General features: G+C 48.2%; 1 protein-coding gene across 2 annotated transcripts; it reads left to right on the top strand.

The window, feature by feature from the left end:
• Positions 1 to 5,855: 5,855 nt before the first annotated feature.
• Positions 5,856 to 16,927, top strand: LOC129387229 (uncharacterized). Of its 2 annotated transcripts, none has more exons than XM_055076009.1 (4): positions 5,856 to 6,271; positions 9,585 to 9,844; positions 11,348 to 11,588; positions 16,639 to 16,927. In XM_055076009.1, the coding sequence occupies exons 1-4, from the start codon at positions 5,942 to 5,944 to the stop codon at positions 16,744 to 16,746; spliced, it is 939 nt and encodes a 312-aa protein (XP_054931984.1). In that variant the 5' UTR covers positions 5,856 to 5,941; the 3' UTR covers positions 16,747 to 16,927. The 2 variants fall into 2 exon arrangements, with proteins under 2 accessions (XP_054931984.1, XP_054931982.1); XM_055076007.1 differs by having other exon boundaries at positions 5,856 to 6,286.
• Positions 16,928 to 25,611: the final 8,684 nt, after the last annotated feature.

Raw genomic sequence — 25,611 nt, 5'->3', positions numbered from 1 at the left:
GGCGATCGGCCCTGATTAGTTGGGCGCTAGAGCAACCTTAAGAGTTCCAGTTTCAATTTATGATTTCAAAGCCGTAGAGTGGCACCTGGTTTAACGGTGTTTACAGTTAGTGTATATGTGCTCCGCCTGGGGAATATATGAGGAGCGACGTTTCGCGACAACCCACCACATATAGGAAGGAAAAACTCCTTCCCCCATGACCAGCCATGAATGCGTCCCCCATGAATCCATTTTATCTCGTCCATAGTATTAATAGCTTCCTTTTCACTTGCATATACAACATTGGCGAAAGGAACATCGGAGATAATGCAGGAACCGAGCTGCATTCTCTAGCCACACGGGCGGCGATAAGACTCTCTCTCTCTGTCTCTCCCTTTCACTGTCCAATGAAACCAAGCTACAGTACGCACCTGCTCTTACTTGGACTATACTTGGAACAAAAGCAGCATTCCTTTTTCCGTGCTTTATTTTCTTCTCGCTTGAATCATACAAGGCACTGGACATCGAACAGCCATCCTCAAAGCATCAATGCAAGCGTACAATAACAAAAATTACATATCCATCTTTACTACGTACGCAATGCACATAATTTTCCGAGCGTGCTTCTCAGTTCTATCTCCTTTAAAGACTAATAGCGCTTGCAGCGTTCTCGTCCATGTTATTAATAACCGGGCCGCGAACACTGCCTCCAGGATCAGCGCGGACCCGCGGTTCACGTGCCGTCACGCGCTCAACAAGGTGTTCCTTGCTACCACCTGGTCGAGCACTCAATGTGTGCGAGCTGTTTCTCGGAGTGCTGGGGCCGCTGTTTTCGTCAGCCGATCGTTCCCAGCCTCTTTCCGATGCCTCGATATCGCCGCCGATGGAGTCGAGTTCGCCGTCGATGGCAGTCTCCGCGTCAGTCTCTCGGGCATTGACCGTCGCTGTCTCGTGCTGGGCGATAAACTTCGCCGTCGACTTGACGCCTGCGTTTTCGGCATCCGTGGTCCACGCGAAGAGCCTCCCGAAGGTTACCAGGACTCCGACGAGGCAGGCGGCGATGAGCAGCGCCGATAGCAGCGCTGCCACGTTGTGGGCGGTGGCGGCGTCCGCGGAGGCGGGAAGTCGTCGCCGAGGTTCGGTCCGGGCTGTCAGCTGGTCGCGGCAGCCTCGTTCCGTGTGGGTCGGCGAAACGCTGGAGCTATCAGCGATGCATGTCGAGCACGGGTCGAACAGCAGCGACGTGGTCGGCGAAGCAGTCACGGAGTAGTGCTGGCTCGGCGGGTTGTCGGGCACCTGCGTGAGCGACACCCACGGCGGAAGCAGCGGCGCGGCGTTTGAGCGCAAAGCCGGCGCCGAGAACGTCGACCGTGGGGGAAACGAGTCCTTGCGCTTCGGGCTCTTCATTGTTGGTTAGGCTTGGTTCCGTTTAATGAAATAGCGGCGTGCCCACTACGGGGGATTAGCCAAGAATCGCGTTCAATTGGAATGAGAAATAACGACCTGTCCAGAAAGCAAGCGAAACGTTCTGAGGAAAGTTTAAAGTTTAACGCAATTGACATTAACATAATGTACTAACAATATAGCAAGCAAGCCGCCATGAAACAAATCATAATTCCTTGCAGGACACCAGGGATGGGAACAACTAATTCGTCGAAGTCCGTGCAACTGCACTTCAAAAATTGTGTGCTTTAAAGATTAAAAAGAAAAACATCGACAGAATTGACAGAAATTACCAATGGTCTCCACGTCATCACACGAAATTGAGGCAGAAACTCCCCACTGGGGAATGGTCATTTAGTCCGTGTTGGATACCGACCCTTTTCCTGGCATCACTAAAGTTCCCCGACCACATCCAATCGCCGTCGCATTCCAATTATGGTGAGCCGGGGCGCGCCTACCACGTTACCGGACCCGTCAGACAGGCTGGCGCCGCACGTCGAGCTATTGTCTCACCCCCTGCTTGACTCTTCGCGAAAGTGCAACGGGAGGCTGGCACGGTTCCAGGTAGTTGATCTTGGTCCCGAGCAAAGCTGTTTTGCGGCTCTGGAAGGTCGTTCGAGAACAACCCGTCTTCTCCAACTGAGCGCTTCCAGGCGAGGAGGCGACGCCGGAGGCAAGCCAACCCTCGGACAATGGAGCCCTTGGAGCATCCCCATTGGCCGAATGTGACGGCACTTGCACGGGCGCCTACCATTGGAGGAAAATGACGACACCTGAGCTGGCTCGATGATTGGCCGGAAATGACATGACCCCGAGAGACCGAAGGGGTTAAAAGCGAGAGACAGGGAGTAGAGTTTCTTTTTTTCGTTGTTCTTGCCACGGGCCACAACGTCCGATTTGCTGCCGGCCGTCGATGACTTTATGACTTTGCATTACTTTGTGTTATTACTGTAAATAATGTAAATAAACCTCCAGTTCTCAAGATCCTCCTTAACGTCGGCGAACTCCCAGACTCAACGGCAAGATCTAGTATCTGTTACAGACGCCGACTAGGAGGGGGGGGGGGGGCGAGCCCACATCCAAACTTTTTCAGTGTTCAGAGTACGTGATCACGACCGTTATTCCTCATCCTATTGTTCGGACAACAATATTGTTGAGACGCCAGTTAAAGGGTTAATACTTCTTTGATAGTTCAGGTAGGTTTAGCCTTACCTCTCAGTTACGCATTATTTTTAGTTTTTGGCAAGTAGTATTTTTTCTCTGCCTAAAGTCGGCTTATGATTTTTCTGCAGTGATTCCTGTCCTATCTCAGGTAATTGGCGCGCCATAGTTAGGCATTATTATGATCACCATCATGAAGGAGTAAGTTTTCCGGACTAGCTGTTACAAGAGGTCGAGTGCCAAATACGTATCTGAACGCTCTAACGCTGCGATGAATTTTCGTGAAACCCCGTCGCTACGCGCACCTCATCGGCCAGTCGAACAGCCCTGATTGTGAACGCTACCAGACGCCTAAAACGCTGGAACACATACTGTGCGATTGCCCAGCATATATGCTGGAGTGAAGGACGTTGAAAGGTCTCCTAGCCAGCGTTGACAGGCAACCACTGTCGAAGGAAGCTATCCTCGGCCCATGGCCTGACACTGCAACTTCAATGCGTGCAACTAAAGTGTTGTTGAAGTTTCTGCAGGACACCAAGCTCGACGAGCGGCTCCAGCAAGGCAACTGTCCCACATACATAAGCACTCACCATTTCTCTTATCATCACTCGTCCCAGTTCTTTGACTCCTCTTCTCCAGTGCAGAGTAGCAGACAAGAGCGCACTAGCTCAGGTCGACCCCTCTGTCTTTCCTGTCAATAAATTCTATTCGTGAAGCCCCAGCAGCGACGTTGTCTTTTATTAAAAAAGCCCAGTCGAGTGATATCGTCATTGAGCGATATCGTCGCTAGTTTTAAGGCACTTCGAAGTTCGTAATGTTCATCCGAAAATGGCCTTCCAGAACGTCATTTATTAATCAAGAGACATACATATTTTATTGACAGGAAAGACAGAGAGCTCGTCGTGAGCTGGTGCGCTCAAGTCTGCTGCTCTGCACTGGGGAAGAGGTAAAATGAGTGAGAGTATTTGGATTGATGATGCTGATACTGATACAAGTCGGCAAGAAAGAAGTTTTAATTGAGTTTTTGGAACGACTGGAGCTTGATATGCCAATTGTTCCCAAATGGACCCAGTTGGTAGTCGATGAGTAATCTCGCGAAACAACAGAATAGTTGACAATAATAATAGCACAATTATAATGCTAGCTTTACAGTAAAAAATCTTTGGAAATTTGGTCTGATCAATGCAGAGAAGTATTTAGCTTTCTGTCAAGTTAAATATTTATCTTAAACTTTTACCAATTTCTCATGAAGCACTGGCACCACTTGGTCAAACAAATTTTGCTCACATATATAGTACCTCACATACATCTCTCATAATGAAGTGGTGAGTGTTAGGAATGTCAACGAAGAGAATTGTCGTAGTGTGTTCATGTATGCGTGTGCTTCTTGGAAGGAACTTCAGGTATATCTGTGTCACATCAAGGTTAGGGCCCATCTAGGCTTTTTTTTTCCCTTTCTTTCGGTTTTCATGTTGGTCTCAAGTATAATTCAGAGAACAATTGGGTACAATTGTGTTCAAAAAAACCAATCGGTTCAATTAGACCTGCTGGATTTTTCCACTGGGTGTCCCAAAACACAATTGGAAATATCCAATTGGTTCCAGTTGGAAATTCGCAACTGGTTTGAGCAATTCTTTTTACTGGGAAGCCGCATGTAAGGGGCCGAAAATGGCTGTACGAAGCGTGGGCTTTGGGAGTATGATGAAGCAACGGGTGAATTCACATTGGTGGCCTTCACAATACGCTCCACAGCATGGTGGCCTTCACAGGATTAGCATCGTGCTCACAAAACACATTCTTTTTTTTTATTCTTTACAAAATCAATTTGAATCGATATTAACGCTGCGGTTTGTGCGTTTCATCAACGCGTTCGATTACTGGTCATATGCAAGTGGAGCAGCAAATACGTATACTACATGCGCATGTTGCAGTCAGTTTTATGGTGCGAGTTAGAACGCAGCAGGCACATAATAAGACACGTATAGTATGTACCAAAACATGTAGATATAGGAGCTTCTGGACTACTTTCACCCGAATCTGAACACACTACTTCCTTTTCTCTTGGCTTTGTGTATTCACGCAGTACTTTACCTATGTTGATGGCACGTAATTGGTATCGCCGTGTTAACATGCGACCAAAAGCACGCCGCAGAATTGGCATCACCACAGAGCATGGGAACTAGAAAAACCTGTGGCAATAATGTGGACCAAGCAACTTTTCGTGCTTCCAAACACAGATTACTAGTGTTCTTTCGAATCCTGCGGCATTTGTAACCTAACAATCTGAGGATAAACACTGAATTTCTGCAGTCATCTTTCGTTACGTTAAAAAAAAAAAAAAACTCTTCTGGGGTTTTACGTGGCAGAACTCCGACATGAATACGAGGCACAGCGCAGTGGGGGACTCCATATTAATTTTTACCACCTCAAATTTAACGTGTACCTAATGCAGGGTACATGAGCATTTTTTTCGGATTTAACTCCCATCGCAATGAAGCCGCCGCGGCCGGGAATCGATTCCGCACCCTCGGTTTAGCAGGGCAACGCCAACGCCACTATACACCGCACGGCGGGTGCGTTGTTATCTATGTACACATATATGTAAAGTGAAAGACCAGTGCACCCTGCTGTCAAATTCACGTTAACTTTATTCATCCCCCGCATGGACCCCAGAAACGCGAAACGTTTTCGCAGATGATCACGGCCCGTTAGCTTATACTGTATTACAGTGTTCCAAAGTACATACGTTACAGAAAATCGACAAATAGTAAAGACAGAAAAGTCAGCGCCTTTTCTGTCTCACTTTAGCGGCGCGTTAAAAAAAATTGGCAACACTGGTCGAGAGTACGCGCTTTCCTCTCATACATACGTATTCCTATAATATTTCACGCGCAGCGCCCAATGATCTAGGCGCGAGCACTCTCACTTCGAGGAGGGCGCGCCGAAAAGACAAAGGAAAGGAAAAGCGAACAGAGAACAAGAAAGAAGAAGAAAATTCCTGACCCCGGTTTCGGCATGTCGAAAAGAGTTTGTCACGTGCGGTAGAGACATCGCGTGGTGAACGCTTCTTCGCTTCTGTGACCGCGATCCAAGAAACTGCTGCACGGCCACTACGGTTTTTTTTTTTTTTTCATTTAAAGCCAGCTGGATCGCTAGCACACCGCGGCGGCCTCGAATCGAAGGCTTGACGAATCCACGCCGATATCGAGACCTTCGCAACAGATTCCAACCACGGGTTCCAGGAGGAGAGCAAGCGACCGCGGAGGGTTTGCACGCGGGCTCTCGGAAGAAGTGTGTGTTCTGGTGGTGCGCTCCTCCTGCCTCTGCACGCGGCACTCGCTGCTGCCGCCGCCGACACATGGGCCTGATCCATTCGCTGCCTGCGAACGTGGCCGACGCTCGAGAGAGGTGGCAGCAGCGTCTGCGCCGCTGGCAGGCCGGCGAACGCGGTTCCGACGAAGAAGAAGAGGACGAAGAAGCGCTGAGCGAAGTGGTCGTCATCGGTGGCTGCGAGTCGGGCGAGCCGGCACACGGAGCGGGACCGGGAAAAGCAGCCTTCATGCAGCAGCAGCAGCAGCAGCAAGCGAGCGCGGCGGGCGACCGCAGCCTGTCGCCGCGCATCCATCTTCCCGAGGTGGACACGGACGACGCGGTGAAGATCTGGTGCAGCCGCAGTCAGCCCAGCCAGGTACGGCGATTAGCGGTTGGCATTCGGAATTCTGTGCGCTCAATCGACTCAACGGCCGCGTCGTCGATGGACGCGGCTGCTGGCGATAGCGAGACGGCTTCCGTGTTTGTCTTGCTCGACCGTTCGATATCGTTACCTTGGCTGCAATGGACACCGTAGGGGAGAAACTGTGATTATGTTTGACTACCTCGACGTGGTTTTAGAACGTGAAGCTCGAAGGGAGGCTGGCTTTGCAGTACCGCTCATCACGAGAGCCGACTCGAGGAAGTTGAGCCCTAGAGATCGCGGCGGGTGAAATGTGTCTTTATCGCGACGCCATTGCGTTCCGGTCAACGCCAACGGCTATGTTTCTTTGGGAAACAAAATGAAACGGATAGCAGGCGTGCGTTTTTTAAATGAAAATCGATTGAAGTTCGGTGGAAACGTGAGAAATATGGAGCCTCGTTGATCCCTCATGGGAAGCTTCCCAACCTTTCTAGCATGAAAAGATCGCAGTTTCTCCATAGGGGCGAAACAATGAATGCGATAGCAACGCGTTAGAATAATATACGAAGTACCTGTGGGGTTCTCCTCATAAGCACGAGGGTCATGGGCTCGAACTCCAGTGTAGTGGCGAGCACGCTCAGGTGGAGGAGGAATGCAAAAATACACGTGTACGGTTCTTTCGTTGCTCGTCACGAAACCTTCAGTTGTTGAAATTAATACGAACTCCTTCACAACGCCGTTTTTATTGTGTAAGCATTCTTTGGCGAGTACCTCAGCTCCGTCAGGCGAAAATGCACGCGAATGGTGTTGTATCTGCAAAAAAATTCGTAGTTAACGAAGTTAAGACGTTTACTCGTTATAATAGTGTAAATGTACATTGTCAGCTTTATAAGCGATAAGGAACAATTGAAACAAAAGAAATGATCAGAGAGAATACCCATAGGGATAGATAGGACACCATAGAATATACATCAGGAAGCTTATAGCAGGGGTGGGCCAATTGAAATTTTGGGTTGGGCTGATTGAAATTGGCGGGTTGATCAAATTGAAATTTGGGGGTGGTCCAACATAAAATTTGGACGTAGGCTAACTTAAATTTAGGCTTGGGCCAACTTGTAATTGGGTTGGGGTGCGCCAACTGAAATTTGAGTGTGGGCCAACATACAAGTTGGGGCTCAGCCAATTTGAAATTTCGAGGTGAGCCAACTTGATATCTGAAGGTGGGCCAACTTAAATTTGGGGATGTGCCAGCTTGAAATTTGGGGGTGGGAAAACAAATTTGGGGGTGGGTGAACTGAGATTCGGGGGTACGGTTACGCATACTTAGACAAGGCCAGTGGAGTTTCTGCATTGTGTTTTTTTTCGTTGCTGCTGTATTGCTTTAGGACGTTGAATTCAATAATTTTCTCTTGTGACCTCTTAAAAGTTCAGACACAATATTATCGTGTTTGGTTGCCTGCTACTATATCACCGCTGGCTTTTAATTTTTAAAGAAATGTTTTGTAATGCAGTTAACCCTACTCATTCCATTTTGTTGTTGCTGTGTTTCCAGAGCCGGTCGAAATAACTTTAACCGTGTGCGCAAATGTCCAAGCAATTTGGCTTCTTTCTACGAGGAACACGTTTTCGGCATGCCCTTGGATTATCTACCCCGCGATGTCTAAGTAATCCAACCTTATTAGTGTTAGCGTGATAAAACTATAAAAAATCGGCATCTCCTAAGAGGTCGCTTTGAAATCACTAATTATTGCTGTGGTCAGCGCACGGAAACACGTACTGCGTTCCCGCAGCTCAGTCATTTTAGAGCCAACACAAGCATTCTTCAAAAGAGTCGACGCAATAAAAGGCGCAATCGAGACGTCAGCTGCACGTATCTGTGTATATTATGCCTGCTCCTAAAGCCTTAGGTAAGCTGATACAATTAGGAAACGAGCATCATCTGACTACACTACCTACTTCCTGGCTCGCAACAATCTGGAGATCCCTCGCGGCCTTCATCAGGAGCGGTCATCGTTTCTTGTGCATGAGACGTACTGTGAAACATATAGCTTCTTTATGACAAGCTCGATGTCAGACACTACCATATATGCATTATTACCATCCTCCGTTCAGTTCATTGGCGTCTTTCTTTAAAAGTACGCTGATGTATTAAGAAGTTCGTTACAATTTCCAGCATCGTGTCTAAAAGGCTTAGTAGTCCGCGTATTCGCGCTCGGGAAAATTAATATAAGCGACGTTTCTTTGCGTGCGTAGTCTTTAAGCTTTTGGAATAGTGGCCTCCCAAGCGACTATAGGGCCGCGGTACAGCGCATGCGCCGAACCCGAACTGTACCTTTAGGTTTGGCTTTTCGCCCGGCCCCTAACGCTAAATATAAAGAATGAGCGTAGGTGCCCCAAACGTCTCAAACCTGCATTGCGTCGTCTCAATGGCGCCGCGGACATATATATTAAAAACGTGTCAACGCCTCGTCATTGAAAGTAATAAACTGTCGGGTATACTTCTCATCCTGTAAAATATTACGGTTTGCATTATTTCATCTTCTTTTCCACTGTCATTGTGTTTTGATTTTCCTTCCGCGTGCAGGAAGGGCGCTGCCACCGCACGATGCTAACGCAAGTCGGCAATTGTGTTCTAAAGCACGTCGTCGGCGGGGCAGACCGCGAAAGCAAAGCGTTCGCTTACTGGGGCCACCTGTAAGCTCTCGACACCTATTCCGAACCTCCCTTTTATCGCTCTTCTCATCTTGACGTCATTACGTCTCTAAGAGGAAGGACACACTTCGGTGTGTACGTCACGCAGTATGGATAACATGAAATGAATTCGTACCTGTGGCTCCTTTCGGTAGACTTTAGGAAAGTTGCAAATGGCTTACAATCGTCGCTAACGAGCCCGAAATTCTTCTATTTCAAATTTGAACTAGCTGATCCAAGTCCTTAATAGAGGGGTCTCAAGAAAGGCCAGATGGTGCGCGTTGTTATACACAAATTTGGATTTCCAACAAAGTATTACTTTCGGAAATTGTTTCCTGTTGTTGTTCTTTTCGTACCTTGGTGCGAGTAAATAATCTTTGATATATATGACATGTAGCTTATTAGGCGGCTGAACTTTTCGGTATCGCGGTATTTCGGGTGTCTTCGTCACTGGCACTCATGTCTGTGGACGTACTCGTGCTTCAGATTGGTATATTATTCATGATTACGTTGCAGAACTATGTTCCCGACCGCGGCGGCCACATTCCGATGGGGCCGAAATGCAAAAAACGCTGTGTGGGCGGCCGATCGAGACACCGAGTTATGAAATGAAACGAGTTCCTTTTGTCTCCTGCAGGTGACGCAGGGTGGCCCCAGCGCGTGGCTAGAGGCGGAACAGGAGCGCTCGAGCTCCAGCGGCAGCGAGTACGAGCTGGACGACGAAGAGGACGAGGAGGACGAAGAGGGAGAGGAGGACGAGGCGAGCAGCGAGGGCAGCACGGAGACGTCGACCAGCTCGACGTCCACCATCCCGTCGGGTATGCTCCGCCAGTGGAGGCGCATCCGCAAGTGCTACGCCGACAACCCCGACGTCATCGGGGACATACTCGTCTACAGGTGGGCGCAGCGCCCCGGAACGTAATTCGAAGAAAAAAATATGGCATGAAGGGCAGGCAAGGGTCAGGTAGAGTCACACTCGGGCAGGCTGACGCAATCACCCGAACGCTCTGTAATGGCTCTGCTGCGCGACAATATTTTTTTTCTGTTTGTCGCTCTTTGCTTTTTAGCAGGGATGTAGGCAAGCGGGGCGCTCTTCGCGACATTTCCTCTTGTGCAGTGGCTTAAAGGAATCGAGGAGCACAGTCACGCATGACGCACATGGGACGAGAGCGTTTCGCTGTGCGGAGGCTCCCATAATCGATTTGTAGACGATCCGCTTTAAGTAGACGATCCGCCTCCGTGGCCGACAAAGATGCCATCCCTTTATGGCAGCACGGGCACAGAAATACTGGTTTTTATGAAAGCGTGAACGCGTAATTTGTGCTGTACAGCATTCTATTTCACTGATCAGATCTTCTTGCTTTTGGGTAAAATCCCATTCGATACGCACCCAGGACCAGGCAGATTTCCTTTGTACAAGTGCAGGGGGTAATTGGAGTAGTAGCCGTTTTCAGGTCTGCTCGTAGTGTGTCTCGGTGTACTTAGAGGAGTCGGTCATTGCCAATAAAAAATACACGCGTACACACATACAGATGCCTTCCGTCACCGAACAAGAGTTCGTGCTGCTAACAATATGCATGACGTATTTCTGTGGCTCCAATACAAAAACTTCAATTACAATATTATATACTACGCTAACAGAACGACACTTGAAGGGAGGTATATTCAAAAGCTGGCATTCACTCCGACGGAAATTGTGGAGAAATATGACTCGTATAAAATTAGAGACTTCATGATAACCACTATACCATCATGTTTTTTTAAGCGAAACGCTAATTAAGCACAACTAAAGCATGTTTATTTTTTTTTCATTTGTTAAGGAACGAATTAAACAGTGGAACAGACTTTACTCTCTTTCCAACTTGTTCCAAATTGTAATTACTGCGAATTCAAAAAAATTTCGCGGCCACATCAGTTCCTGGTAAGGAACTGATGTGGCCAACCACGTGCGCACGATCTCCACGTTAGGGCAACGTCACCGTGGCAGTGGAAAAAAAAAATACATGTGCAAGTGCCTGCTTGCAGCACCCTGCACGACCAAGGTTGGTCCCGCTCAAAAAAAAAAAAAAAAAAAAAATCTCAGTGCCTTTTCGTTCTGTGTAGAAGTAGCACCAGCGAAGCTGTTTATGTGGGCCCCTTAATGGCGAACTGCACCACCGCCGCGGGTCTGGCCGACATTGCACTATCTTTGGGATCGGCCCAACGTGTGGGGAGTGCTTAACGCCTGCTTCACCTCCGCCGAGGGTCGGCCCCGCATTGCACTATTTTCGGGATAGTGCCACGTATGGGGAGTTTTTTTTTTTTTTTTGTTGCTTACAACGGCTCGAAAATTTCCTTCGGTGGTAGAGGTATACAGCTTCGCTGTAAAAAGAAAGAGTTCTTCTGCGCGAACGCTTGCAGAGTGCTGACGTACATGGGTCACCCCCACTGGCGCAAGAGCAGCGGCGGCGGTTGCGCGTCGGCGGCCGGCGACAGCCCCAACCTGACCACGGTGCTGCAGGCCACCATGGCGCTGCGGCTGGAGGACCTGCGCCAGAAGAAGCTGCAGATGGAGGCCGCCTGGCGGGCCATGAAGAAGAAGGCGCCGCCCATCAGCCGCGTCGTGCTCGAGGCCAAGCGCCGCGCCGTGCAGCAGCTCGAGGTGCGCAGTGACGCGTGCAGTGACGTCACGAGGATGGTATCGCAGCGCAAGACAATGCTCTAGGACGAGACGGGAGACACGGATCAACCGCTGGCGCCCTTCCGATATATATATATATATATATATATATATATATATATATATATATATATTCCCGTCTTGTCACCGCCTTGTCTTTCGCGCTATACGGTCCTCATAGTGATTCATTATACCAATCTGTGTATGTAAGCCCCGTTGTCAGTTTTATTCGTTTCTTCCCTCTTTCTTTCGCCCTTTTCTGACACGGCATTTTCCACTTCTCACTTTTCTCACCTTAAGTGAAGGTTTTGGGCCTCGAAATCCCTAAAAAGAAGTGGGGGGGGGAGATACTAACAAGGCTCAGAACGCCTATGTGGCCTTACACTATATCAAACTACACTCTTAAAAAAACGTGCACCCTACGGGGTCTATATGTGCCACACAACGATAATAGTCATCTGTCTTGCTTGCGTTGCCTTTCTTGAAAACGTCGCGCTCGCTACTTTCTTGTCGAGAATGCTCTGTCAAGCTGATAACGCGGATGCCGTTCGTGACTTGGAAGAACCGGGCTCGCAGCCTTAAAGAAAGGAAATGCGGGCAATACTGATGACGATTATCGTTGTGTGGCCTGGTACGACCCAAAGAGTGTAATTTTGCTTAAGAGTGTATACATGTAACTAGATATGAGCTTTTCACGTAGCCAGTTGAGGTTTCCCTTCGCACAAGGTGCGTGGGTCATGTGGGACAGGAGGAGATACCGACGTTTGGGCACTCGCTCGGTCGTGCGTGATACGCTGCTGCTCGTTGCGCGGTCCGATGTGTAGCAGCACAACCCGAGGTCTCCCAACGCCACAAAACTTGGGGAAGGCGTCAGAGCGTCACGAAGGATTTACTGCAGTACTTAACTGTGCCACCCGCGCTTTTGGTATTCGTATTTAGGCAGCGCACCCCTTGTGACGTCATGGCACTTTGACTCGCTCTTTTCCAGCGGTCGGACGCGGCTGCCCCTCGCGATCGTAGGCAGAAGAAGCGAGCGCAGTGCCTTCGTAGTTTTCTTTATTATGGGCTTTGCTATTATACTACCTAGCCTTATTACAGGACGTCAGCAAATTTAGCTCCTTTTTATGATGCAATGATACTGTGGATGACGCTATGTCAGAAAACACTTCTTCAGTTATCAATTCAATTCCATTTCAATTTATTTACTGCATATAGAATAGCTACATTTAGTCATAAAGTATAGAAAGAAGGAGGTCCGAAAATCCAAGGGTCCTATAGGCAGGGCCCCCTCGTATCGAAATAAAATTCCTTATAAATGTTTTTCAGCCTTCTTACTTGCTAAGTTTCATCCGTGATTTTTTTTCAAGTTTCTGCAACTTGAACTGTCTATATTGTTACTCCTATCAAAGGGGAATTGCTTTTCGCGATGGCAGTGGTGATGACCTCGAAGAAGCCACGCGGCATAAACAGGGGCGCCTATAGCGTCATCTCGAAGGAAAGGCGCTCGACTGCAACCATTTAAGAAAGTTCCTGCGTCGTGCGACTATACAATTAGAATTAAATTCAATTTAAATTCAATTCACTTTATTTCAATCATCGCCATTGATGTTGGGCACCGTGGACTAGAAGCCATTAAAGCGTGACGTAGTCCGCGGCCATGTTTTACGGGCAGTGACAAGCAGCAGACAATGAACGGAGTCTAATGCATACGCGTTAACGGGAAGACATTCGAAGAAAAGAATTCAGGCGAGAACAAGCCGGATTCGAGTTATAACCTGCGCGAGCTACACATTGGATGCGTGAAACGTCGAAGTCTGGTGCTCCGGACTGACTGAAACCACACCGGGTTCTTTGACGTGCATTGAAAAAATAGGCTCACTAGCGCTTTTGCCTGCCGACACCACCGAAATGCGGCCGCGGCCGCTGTCTGGAGTCGAACCCGCCACCTCGTGTTCAAGCAACAGAACGCTATAGCTATGGAACCATGGCGGCGGGTCAATTAAGGAAGGAAAAAAAATATCGAAATTTCTCGATGAAGCTTACGTTGCTACCGGAAGCTTTAAGCCAGCTGATCACCACAGTCGCTCGAGGCAATCGCTTGGCAATCACCAAGCATACGTAATTTAAAAGACAGTTTCATAAATGTCGAAACCAGCAATGCTGCCCTCACACTGACGTCACGAGGGCAGGCGCAGGGTTGGTATAGGTGCGTCCACACTAGCGCAGAAATACGCACGCGGCATGCCGTGGCCGGTAGAGAGAGCGCCGCGAATACAGGCGAGCGGCAACGTTTTTCTGCCGCAGAGCGCAGGTGTGGCACGTGTATTATTTGCGCCATGCCGCTTGCCGCCAATTGAGGAGACCAGTCTGGCGAGACAACTTTCTTCACGTGGCCAAACCAGCCAAATGATGCGAAGAACATCGCTGATCTCAAACTATATTTTGAGAGCGAATCGCTCGTTCGCTGCGCGGGCAAAAACGCCTGTAATTTCGATCATGCCAGTGCTGGTGCGTTCAGCGTACTGCGGCATGCCGCGAGCGTTTTTTTTTTCCCCGCTAGTGTAAACATGTACCTTTAGATGAAATCGTCCCTCTGAGAAGGCACGGATCGCGATGGTGCGTGTCGATTTTTAAAATTTATTTGCGTCTGGATTACACAACTCGTAGTCACGAGGTTTGGTACACGTGATCAATGTGGTCAGGAGAATGTACGATACGCTGATTTCGTTCAGATTGGTACGTTGACACTTCACCGGAGTTGCTCTTTGCTATTAGAGGTCCTAGTGTAGTTGATTTCGAGAATTTTTCGTGCTTACTTTCCCGATGTTAATGTCAGATATAACACAGGTAAAGTCCTGCACCACGAACGTCGATTTCGCTTCTTTTGTTTTAAATCTTGCTGCGTCCCGCCTGATTTCAACCCTGGTGATAATTACGCCGCGGAGCTGCTTTGACCACGGACTGAGTGTGGCGCCCCTGTAGCGCTGAATGAACGAGCAGCTTGGAACAAGTGCAGTTTGGTACACAGACAGACGAAGTTCTGTTTCTCCGAGTTCATGTGTCTACTGTTCTGCTAGTCCGCGTCTGTATGCCCTTGCCTGTTAGTCCCCTCCGTTCGATATAGCTTTTAGAACTTCTGTCTTGGTTATATTTCAAAATTGGTTAACGACAAGGAAGCTAAAATCGCAGCAAGACAATAACTTGAAGTGGCGTGCGAGTGCGAATTGCAGAGAGAAGCTTATGGTGTACCAATACCCATGCACTCACCTAATGCGCTGACAGACCGGTAACAGTGTGTTGGTGACCGCTTTGAGATCAGAAAATGTGCCAACTTAAATCGAAATGTGAAGTATGATAATAAATGCACCGCGCAACAAATGACAGCATAATTGCAGTTTGTAATGAACGCACCTTGCACGAGAATCCTTCACAATGTAAACACACTAAATCCTATAGGACTTTATTTCAGTTACGTGATGTCATCCCAGGCTGTAATAGGCATGAACTTTCTTCACCCTTTTGTGCACAGTGACGTCAAATGTGTAGGCGTTACCATTTTACTGCGTGCATATATGAACCGCAGTGATTTACATTGTACAGGAGCACTATGACGTAAAGCTATTACGAACATTACTATTCCATTTCTGCAATCCGCCCTCTACGATTGCTCAAATTCTTTCCGGTATACTGCTACTTCACTTGTCTTTCACGCGACGTCAGGAAAACGCGCGAAAAGAACTAATATGAAACGTACGCAATGATTACGAATGAATAAACCGAACAGAAGAAAGATTTGTATTTCCGAATCTACCCTTTTTCAACTCCATCCCTCTGCCATTGGTCAAAACATTGCGGGCTCAGCTCACTTCACCTGTCTGTCACGCGTCGTCACAAAAACGGAAGAACTCGCACCTCAAAGTGACGTGCACGCATTAAAGGTGCAATAACATGCCGAACGGAACTGAATTTTTTTTTCGCTACAATCGGAGACTTCGCCGTTCCGAAATGAATTTAAGATTGCTGCCTGCCGATCGCTTCGGGCTGCAGGGGAGAACGGTTTCCTTGCATATAAAACAAATTTTTGCGTGGCAGCATAACGTTGTCGAGCCTTTCTGCCACTCACACGACATCGCTATGCCAACTTTTCTTCCCTCATGATCCGTTTTATCTTAATTTTCCCCCTTCTATTACACACCGCCGTGATTTACTACCAGACACCGAGAGCTAAGCAAGGAGAAGAGGGTCAATCGTCGGCACCATTCTCCTCGTCCGGTTATTTACTTTCACTGCTCTAGCTCGGCCCCACCAAAACCCTCTCCTCTTCAGCGTGAGCCTTGCCTTTGGCCAGCCAGTTAGACAAGAAAAAAAAAAAACCCAGGTAAAGTGAGCAATGAAAGCGAACAAAAAGGACCTCCTATAAACGAGAACACCGCTTCATTGGCCTGTTCAAAGAATGCTACGAGTCACAAACAGAGGCTTGCGTCGGCGGTTACACAAATGCGACGTCGGGAGATTGGAGTAAAAGCATAAAACGGAATAGTTTCCCGTTATAGGGCGCATATTGTACGCACTTGATGTACGACGCCACGTGGTTAGAGTAATCGACGGTCTAAATTGGGATCCCGCGGTAACCGCGCCGTGACCGCAGCCGAAATTTTTTTATCCGGTGGTGTTCGCTTTAATCAGTGACCGCACGGCATGCATGCCATTCAGCCGAGTTTAAGGAGCATGGTTTCACCACCCTAAAATTCACGCGCCGAGACTGACAAACGTCGGAAAAGCGTCGCGAGTGTGTCCTCCTTAGTTGGCACAGCCAGGTACGCCTTGGTTAGCGGCCTTGTAGTAGGGTTGCAGCTGCTGTATAACGCTAGTGTAAAATTTTCTTCGGCGTGCATGAAACAGTGCCTGTTGGACTCATTTCCGAAGTGTCAGCATTACCTACCGATTATTTCCTTCTTTAACGTAGTCGAAGTGTGCGACACCAACAGCGTTCTCCCTATAATTCTATTTCTCTGTGTAACGTGGTTTGCAGAAGGAGCTCATGTCGCTGCACGAGGCGAGTTCAAAGATGGGGTCCGGCAAAACTCGGTGTGCCAAGAGTGAAAAAGCAGCTGCTGCGGAGTGTGCCCAAGGCCAGTGAACGGGGACTGCTCATTGTTCTTTTTTTTTTTTCTGCCTTCGTTTTTTTTTTTTGCGTACCTTTTTTCTACGGTCACATTACTTTCTTTTTCTCTCTCTCTCTCTCTTGTGGGGCATGGAGCTCGACACCGAGCGCGTTCAGTGTACCGTGTGTAATAAAAACCGCGGAAGCTGCCCTTTGATATATTTTTTTTTTAAGTCGTTCGCCGCTGCGTTGACGCGGTCATATTCGCAGACAACAGAACTGTTCGCCTTGCAGCGGAGAGCGCGAATATATTCATGTGCTCATGTATGCGTGCGCGCATTTACACGGCTATATACTCTGCGCAATCTTTGCGGCCCGCACCACGTGTTGTCGCTACTGTCACAGATCAGTCCATTCCAATTAGAAGTTAACGTTGGCATCCGCCGTATTCGGCTTGATCGGGGAGAAACCACTTCGCATTGGAAGAAAAATTCGTCCCGGTAACGCTTTCAACCCAGGGCCAAGTAATTCTGTTGAACACGCCAGAAGGCTATGCTTTGCCAACTGCTAGTTTCCCAAAACAGTTGGTAAAGAGGCTGTTCCGATCAAGGTGACTGTTCGTGGTTTCGTTCCTGGACTTGGAGAAATCTCGCGACTGGGAAGCTTAAGTTACCGTGAATCTGCATGCTTTTACTTTGGTGGCTTCGTCACAGATAGAATTTCACGCTAACGATCTTTTTTACTACTTTAGCATCTACTCTACATGCCGAACTCATGTGGTTGCATTGCCACTAATGGGTTGGTTTTGGTTTTTCTTTACTGCTGAATCGTACGCATTTTCAGGGCATAAATTACTGAACGCTGCTAGAAATCAACTTTCTCTCTCTGTCTCTCTCTCTCTCTCTGTCTGTCTCTCTCTCTCTCTCTCTCTCTCTCTCTCTCTATATATATATATATATATATATATATATATATATATATATAACTACTTTATATCTATGATGTCAGCATGTGTGCCATTTTTTACTCCTCTTCCACTCGAGCCAAGATTAAACGAGTCCGAAGTGCTACTGTAAAGTCTCGAGAAAGCAGCTCCACAACAGGAAGAATCACTTTATATCCAGAAAAAAGAAAAAGAAAGTGATGGGAGAAATGCGCATCGATGACACATCGGCAGTTGTACGCGGGAGTGAAATGTACTTTGTAGATTCTTGCCTTGAAGCACTCGTCTGTTTCAGTGGATGCCTTTGCGCATTAGCAAAGATGTATGCACGTAAGCATCATCAGCAAATAAACTTTGTTGACAGTACAGCGCTCGTGCCGTACTCTTTTTTTTTTCGTACGTGCTCCGCATTGCGCTCCTTCATATTTACTCAATCGCTCACTCGAGTTCGACCGTATTCGCGTGCATTACATGTCACGTGACGCAGAAAAGCCGGCGTTGTCCTCAACGGCTGGAAACAAAAATCCTCGTCATCGATAACGTTGGCAGCGTCTTGCATGACGTCAGTAGTAACGCAGGATTAAAGTTAGAACAAGTTAGAGTAACGTGACTTAAGTTGGAGTAAAGTGAATGAAGGTGAACTTAAGTGGATCCAAGGGGATTAAAGGGTATTAGGGTGGATTAAGGTTGGTGCAAATTAGAGCAAGGTGCATTAAGGTGTATCGAAATGGATTAAGGTCCAGCAGGTCCACGACGCCGCCAGGAAACTCAACCTCCCGGTTCCGTCGTGGGAGACGCCCACTCCATGAGAGCCCAAAGCTCTCGTGGCCTGCAGGACCTGAATAAAGTTGATTTCCTTCCTTCCTTCCTAACGAATTATTTGGAGTAGTAGTGACGCTTTCGCATTCAAGTCACGTTAAGTGGTTGTTGCAACTCCACCGTGCGTAACCTATGTATGCTAGCATTTCAGGCGCGACCAAGTCATCCTTCTCACGATAACCAACCGCAGTCGCGTGCGCGAAACGTGCGCGTTACACGGTGTCCGCGGGAATCGCACGCAGAGTGAGCTACCGATTTCCGCCGCGAGGCGTGCCCCTTGTCGTCGGGCGGGCGAGTGGCACGCGAGCTGGCATGCCGTGGTCCCATGCGTCTGTGCTCTTTTTTTTTTTCCGGTGCAAAGCTTGCTTTTGCGACAGCGTCCGCCGCGGTCACTGCCGGTGGGCCTTCGCGTTGCGGCCGCGTTTGGGGCAGCGTAAGTAAACACGGGGGGGGGGGGGGGGGGGGGTAAGGGGTAGGTCTCTGATGGCTATCAAACGGTGGTGCACGCAAGTCGAAACTGCGCGCCTCGTCGTGAGGCCTGGCAAGAATATCTTTCCTACTTATATTTACCAGCGATCGAGCAGAGTTCAATAGAAGAGAGAAAGAGAAGGGAAATGGGAAATGAAGGAAAGAAGAAAGAAAGTTTAGGAGAAAAATAAAATATGGGAGGGGGCCGGGGGAAGGGGGAAAAAGAAGAAAAGCAACAGACATGGGCGACCTTGCAATATCGCGGCCCAATTTTGAGCGAAGTTGTTTCTTGTGACCCGTTGTGTTCACCGCACTCTTTTAAACGCTGCCCACACATGACTCGTGACGTGGACTCCGTTTTGTGCAAATTTAAGCTCTGTGTTACGTTCCGTTCTCTCGTGATGTCGGGAAAACGTGCGTGTGTAACACCTCGGAACGTCGTAATACACCCATGTCCTTAGTAAGAGCGTGAGACATTAACGTATCCCTCCCCCCCCCCCCCCCCCCCCCACCTCCCTCCTTATTATGTACACGGTTCAACTCTCAGTTCTCCGAGGACATCGGTCGATCTACGCACTTCGTACAACAGCTGAAAATAAAGCTAGCGCTCAGTATTTTGTTTCCCGAAGCGCATAATTATACCAGTAACTTCGAACTTTAGCCGTACATTAAGGGCCAGCAGCAACGAAATGTCGTACCGCCTAAAGAAAGAAAAGAAAAGGAAAACCGTTTCAGATTGCCTAGTAGTAGAGCAAGGCATTTTTGCAAAATTTAACGTTTTTAGTGCCAGTGAATCTGTCAGAAAAAAGCTCGGAAACTGGAAAAATATGCAGCCATTTACGCTCACTGGAACTAACTCAATGCCCTCGAACGTTGAGAAACCACCGCGGTTCCTCGGCAGGACCTCCGAGACAAGGAGGTGATCGTGGCTGTCCTCAATGATCTGAAAAACATCTCGGAGGCAACGTGCTGGAATTTATGTAATATCTGCTAACCACGAAATGCGTTTTGCTAAGATCGCCTTATATGTTATGCTTATAACGATTTTGACGAAAGTAAAGATTTGTTGCACTAGCCTTTACCCTGAAATTCTTCGTAACGTGTTGACCTTTGCCCTCACATCGCTAATGAGATGGTCCCCTATTTTTTCGAAATTTTAATTTCGTGGCTTGTTGAGTTCATCCCGAACATTGGCCAAACAGCCTGCGCGGTTCGTACGATGTTCTTCTGATGCTCTACAACGGTTGTGAAAGTAATTTTCTACAAATGCTGCAAGTAATCTACACAGCTTAAGCTATAACCGTGAATTCCCAACAACATGTCCACTACATGCACTGATATATAAAAGAACATATTTAATACATTTTGGACATTCGGAAGATGCGTTATACGAGTGCCCGTAATGCGTATACACTCGTATATGCCGCATGACCGTGTGGAGGGAATCAGATACGGAAAGAGAGAAAGACGTTTAATTATTGAAATATATAAATATATTAAAAGACAACTAGAATCGTTTTTCCGCCGAGGTGCCTGGGAAGAGATGAGCAGTCAGTAATTATGTGCGAAGCTCATTATCAGACCTAAATGCCCTGCACACTTCAAAACTTGTCTGCATATCACCCATAACACGCCACACATTCCCCCCAAATATGAGGTGGGTGAATACTGTAGTTGTCCCAGGACACCACGGAAACGTGCATATGCTAACGCTTTCGTGTGTACTAACAGCATCGTTGTGAAAGAAATTGGATCGATTAAAGGGATTGACAGTTTCATACGAACGCCGAGGCTTTAAAAGCGACAACAAGGTTTAGCGCTGTGCCGAAGCTTTTCGGTCGTGGTTCCAATAATAAGTCGGGGCGACATCTTGGCGTGACACCGCAAGCAAGACAACTGCTATGGCACAGCTGAAACAATGCTCTGGCGGCTGTGTTAATCGATCCCGAAACAACTAATGCTTTCTTTCTTTTCTTTTTTTTTTGCGACGACCACGGACTTAACTGAAAAAAAGAAACAGGATGTGCTGGTGCCTACGCGAAACTGTGTCTTGCACTTTTTTTCATCCATAAATAAATTCCTCGTCGAATTGCGAGGCTTATATTTTCATTACAGATTGGTCTGGGGTGTATCAGGAGACACATTGTTTTAGAAGCGTTTCAGGTGGTTCATTCGTTGCAACGTTGGTTTCGGCAAGTGGTGATGACTTGATGATGAAAATAAACTTCATTTCACGATTTAATTTCAATTCAGTTCAATTGACCGTGTTTTTTCACGAACGTGTACGGACAGCAGTTGAGTTAAAGCCGCTCGCGCAAACCAGAAGTTCTGAGAAAACACAAAAGTGCCTTCACTGCCTTCTGAGCCGATGATCGGTCGGGACGGTGCTCTAGTATTGTCCGTTCACTCAGAGGACGATCATCTAATTTCCTCAATCTGCTGCACAAAGATTGTCTTTGCGCTTGAAATTGAGGAGAATGGCACAATAAGTGGTCAATGTTCTCCTCGCATCCGCAAACATCACATGCAGGACTATCAGCCATTCCAATTAGTGCTGAGTAGGCATTTGTGAAGGCAACTCCAAGCCATAACCGACACAGAAGAGACGCTTCACGTCGGTGCAGACCGGCTGGAGGTCTGAGTTGAAGTGACGGGTTTAGTCTGTGCGGTCTTGTCCGCCCTGTATGTATGGTATTCCACTCTGCTAAGGAGATCATTCGTGCTAGAATGCCAAGTTGTCTCGCGGCGTCGGTCCTTGAGAGAGGAATGGGGACGCAGCGGTCTTCTTGGTTTGACGTCCGAGCTGCCTTATCGGCGTCATCATTTCCAATGATGACGATTTTCCTTACGTGATGGACAAGTTCCGCGATTTCACACGTGAGCTGATCCTGAGTTCCATGTCGGAGAAACGACTGCACACATTGCAAGGCTGGCCTTGAATCGCAGAATACTGTCCATTTTCTAACTCTTTCAGCATTTATCACTTGAAGCGCGTCGCGGAGGGCCGCGAGCTCTGCAGCTGTAGACGTAGTGACATGGGAAGTCTTGAACCGCTTGGTTATTCTCATTGCGGGTATAACTACAGCGCCACGGGAACTGGTTGATGAAGTTGATCCATCAGAGTAGACGTGTGTGCAGTCGCTGTATTTCTCGTACAAGAGAAGCAAAGTTAGTTGCTTGAGCGCTGATGATGGCAAGTACGACTTTTTCTGATGTCCTGGAATTGCGAGGTTCACTTGAGTACGGCGCATACACCATGGAGGAATAGAAGGCCTTGCCGCAGGTGTGTAACCTGATCTGAAAGAGGCACGGTGCGCGAAGACAGTCGCACTGAACGTCGTGTGGGGCCTATCTACTGGGAGACTTGCCAGGTGGTGGGATAGGGCTCCGGGCGAAGTGTCTTATGTGCACACGTATTATTTCAATGCTAATATGCGTTCTAATAGTGGAATCTTGAGCGACTGCAATAACTTCAGTCGTTGACGCACTCCGCGGTAGACCAAGGCATATCTTGAGGGCTTGGGCTTGGATGCTTTGGTTTATATTCAGGTTAGTTCTGCAGGTGTTAGACATGACCGGCAGGCTGTACCGCAGGAATCCACTAAAGAGGACCCTGTACAGTTGCAGCATAGATTGTATTGGCACTCCCCAGGTTTTCCTGCAAGGAACTTAAACATATGGCAAATTCCTGTCAGGCGTTTTTTCACATAATTCACATGAGGGGTCCAGGAGAGATTTTTGTCAATGACCACCCCCAAAGATCTGTGACTCGTGCTGTACGAGATCAGTTGTCTGTCGACGGATATCACGTACGGAGACATTGATTTCCTGGTAAATGCCACCACTGCACACTTTTCGTATGATATATGAAGTCCTTGTTCTCGAAGGTAGGATGAGGTTAAATTGGCTGACTTCTGAAGCCGCGCGCGAAGCTGCAGCCGCGTCAGAGCTGACGTCCAAATGCAAATGTCGTCGGCATAGATGGAGAGCCTAACGGTGCCTGGCAGGATGTCGGTGAGTCTAATGAGTGTTAGACTGAAGAGCGTTGGGCTGAGTACTCCCCTCTGAGGCACACCACGGTTACTGTAATGCTGGGAGGTCGGGCCATCCTCGGCAAGTATGAAAAAGGATCTTATGTAGATAGCTACTTATCCAGAGATAGACTTTGCCGCCAAGCCCTACTGCCTCTAACGCGTTGAAAGTTGCTTCGTGCCTTACGTTATCGTACGCTCCTTTAACATCCAGAAACAGGGCAGCAGATAATCTTTTGCAGGACTTCTGGTGCTCGACATACATCACCAAGTCGATAACGTTGTCCATGGAAGAACGGCCACGCCTGAAGCCGGCCACCGCATCTGGATATGTCTGGTAATGTTCGAGGTACCATTCTAGCAGTGCTACAATCATGCTCTCCATTAGTTTTCCGATGCAACTGGCAAGCGCAATTGGTGGGTATGATGCAATGTCTACAGGCGTCTTGCCAGGCTTGAGCAGTGGAATTAGGCGACTGGTCTTCCATTCCTGGGGAACCGTACCTGTCTGCCAGGAGCTGTTGAACAAGAGCAGGAGCACTTTCCGAGCCTCTTCGCCAAGATTACATAGGGCACGGTAGGTTATACCGTCGGATCCTGGTGAAGATGAAGGCTTGCACAAGGCCAGTGCAGCTTCGAGCTCGTCCATGGAGAAAGGACTATCCATTCGGGGGTCGCGTGAAATCAGTGAGTGGTGTAGCGTCGATGTTCCAGCGGAACTAGTTTCGCCAGCAATCCTCATGCAGAAAGCTTCCGCTACGTCAATATCGCTGCATTGTTGGTGAAGGGCCAAATACTTAAAAGGGTGGTGCTGCTAAGAGGTTCCACGGAGACCACGAACAGTTCTCCATATGTGAGACAAAGGTTTTCGTGGATCCAAATATTCGCAGAATGACTTCCATCTTTGAGATGCAAGTTTGTCCATGCGACGCTGAATGTTCTTTTGAGTTCTTCTGGCCAACCTCAAGTCATGTACAAACTTCGTGCGCCTGTATCTTCGCTCTGCACGACGACGAATTGCACAAAGCTTCTCTAGCTCAATGTCGTATTCGGTGCGTGTATATGTTCTCCGAAGCGAATGTTGCGCAGCCTCTCGGGCACCCTTTATGATGTCCTCTAGGCTAGAGGACAAGTCATCACGACAGCTGTCTTCGACAATTGACTTGAACATTGGCCAGTCGATACATTGTGTGACGCCGGCTAACCTGGAGTCCGTCAACCCTTCAACCCTAAGATAAGTGGGTAGGTGGTCACTGCCCCGCGTTTCAATATCCGGAAACCACCTGACCTTTCTAGTGAAGGTGCTTGAAACAAAGGTGAGGTCCAAGCAGCTACAGTAGGCAGTTCCACGCAGAAAGGTGGGCCTTCCATCATTTAACAAGCACAGTTCTTGTTCGGAGGCAAATGACACTAATCTTCTGCCTCTCGAGTTTATCTTAGAACTTCCCCAGAGATGGTAGTGGGCATTAAAATCTCCAGTAATCACCAAAGGCTGCGGAGTCGCTGTCGTGATTCGCTGTAATCTCTCGCAGCCCAACCGACTTGAGGGCGATATGTAGGCTCCAATTAATGTGAAAGTGAGCTTGCCTTCCTTCACTGTCAGACATACGTATTGGTTTTCTTGGTCATGTGACACTGGATGATGGACATACGTAAGACCACATCGCATGAATACGATGATCTTGCTGCATTTTCCGTGGGTGACGGACATGAAACACTCATACCCGGACAGTCTGATGTTATGTGATAGGGGCTCGCAGATGACGATGACTGGGAACTTATCCGTGAACACAAACTGCCAAAAGTCCGACATGCCTGACTTCAGTCCTCTGGCGTTCCACTGAAGTATCGACGTGTTCCGGACTTCGTCACGAAACGACGGCTTCTAGAGAGCCATGATTTTAACCAAGAGCTTCAAGTACTGGACTCAAAGTGTCCAGCACCTGTAGCGCGCTTTGCACAGACGAAGACTTCATGTTAGTAAATATAACGCAAATGGCATTCATGAGCGACCGCAGAATGTTGATGACCTGGAAATCATCAGCCAGCGTCGCTTCAACATTTGCTGAAGCCGTCGAAGTCGGTGCGTTTTGAGGTAACTTAGCAAAGAGTTGTGCCCTCGGTAGCTCAGGCCATTCTTCACGACGGGCGAGCCTCTCCGCTTTGTTTGCTTTCCTTGTATCTGTCTTGGTGGCGCAGTGCGGTGATGCGGCAGTCCTTCTGACGGTAGCTGGCGTGTACCTACCTGCAGTTGCGGAATTTCATGAACGTTTTCGGTGTCCATGCCGACGTCGCTGAACAGCGGCAGCAGCCTCTCGATGCGTTGAATTGTCCCGCACCATTCGTTTTAGAATCGCGAATTCCTTCCGCACCAGCGGGCAATCCTTTGATGAGGCCTTGTGAGGACCACTGCAGTTAGGGCACTTTAGAACATGTGTGCTGCAGGCGTCTTCTGAATGGGACTCAGAGCACCGCGGGCACGCAACGTTCTTCACGCAGACACCCTTCACGTGGCCAGTCTTGCAACACTTGAAACACTGGAGGGGCTTCGGCACGAATGGTCGTACTGGATGGCGGACATGTCCTACTTTGACGTGGGAAGGAATGCTGTCTCCTTCAAACAAAATCTTCACACAGCGT

The sequence above is a fragment of the Dermacentor andersoni genome, chromosome 2, assembly GCF_023375885.2.
Source record: "Dermacentor andersoni chromosome 2, qqDerAnde1_hic_scaffold, whole genome shotgun sequence".
In the NCBI taxonomy this organism is placed as follows: domain Eukaryota; kingdom Metazoa; phylum Arthropoda; class Arachnida; order Ixodida; family Ixodidae; genus Dermacentor; species Dermacentor andersoni.
The sequence above is the reverse complement of the archived record's forward strand: the minus strand, read 5'-3'. Positions and strand labels throughout refer to the sequence as shown.

Coding starts and splice junctions, on each gene's coding strand:
- LOC129387229 (XM_055076007.1), top strand. CDS start 5,942: ATGGGCCTGATCCATTCGCTGCCTGCGAACGTGGCCGACGCTCGAGAG. Junction 6,287..9,584: donor GCCAGGTACGGCGATTAGCG/GTTGGCATTCGG, acceptor TGTCTCCTGCAG/GTGACGCAGGGTGGCCCCAG. Junction 11,589..16,638: donor GCGCCGTGCAGCAGCTCGAG/GTGCGCAGTGAC, acceptor CGTGGTTTGCAG/AAGGAGCTCATGTCGCTGCA.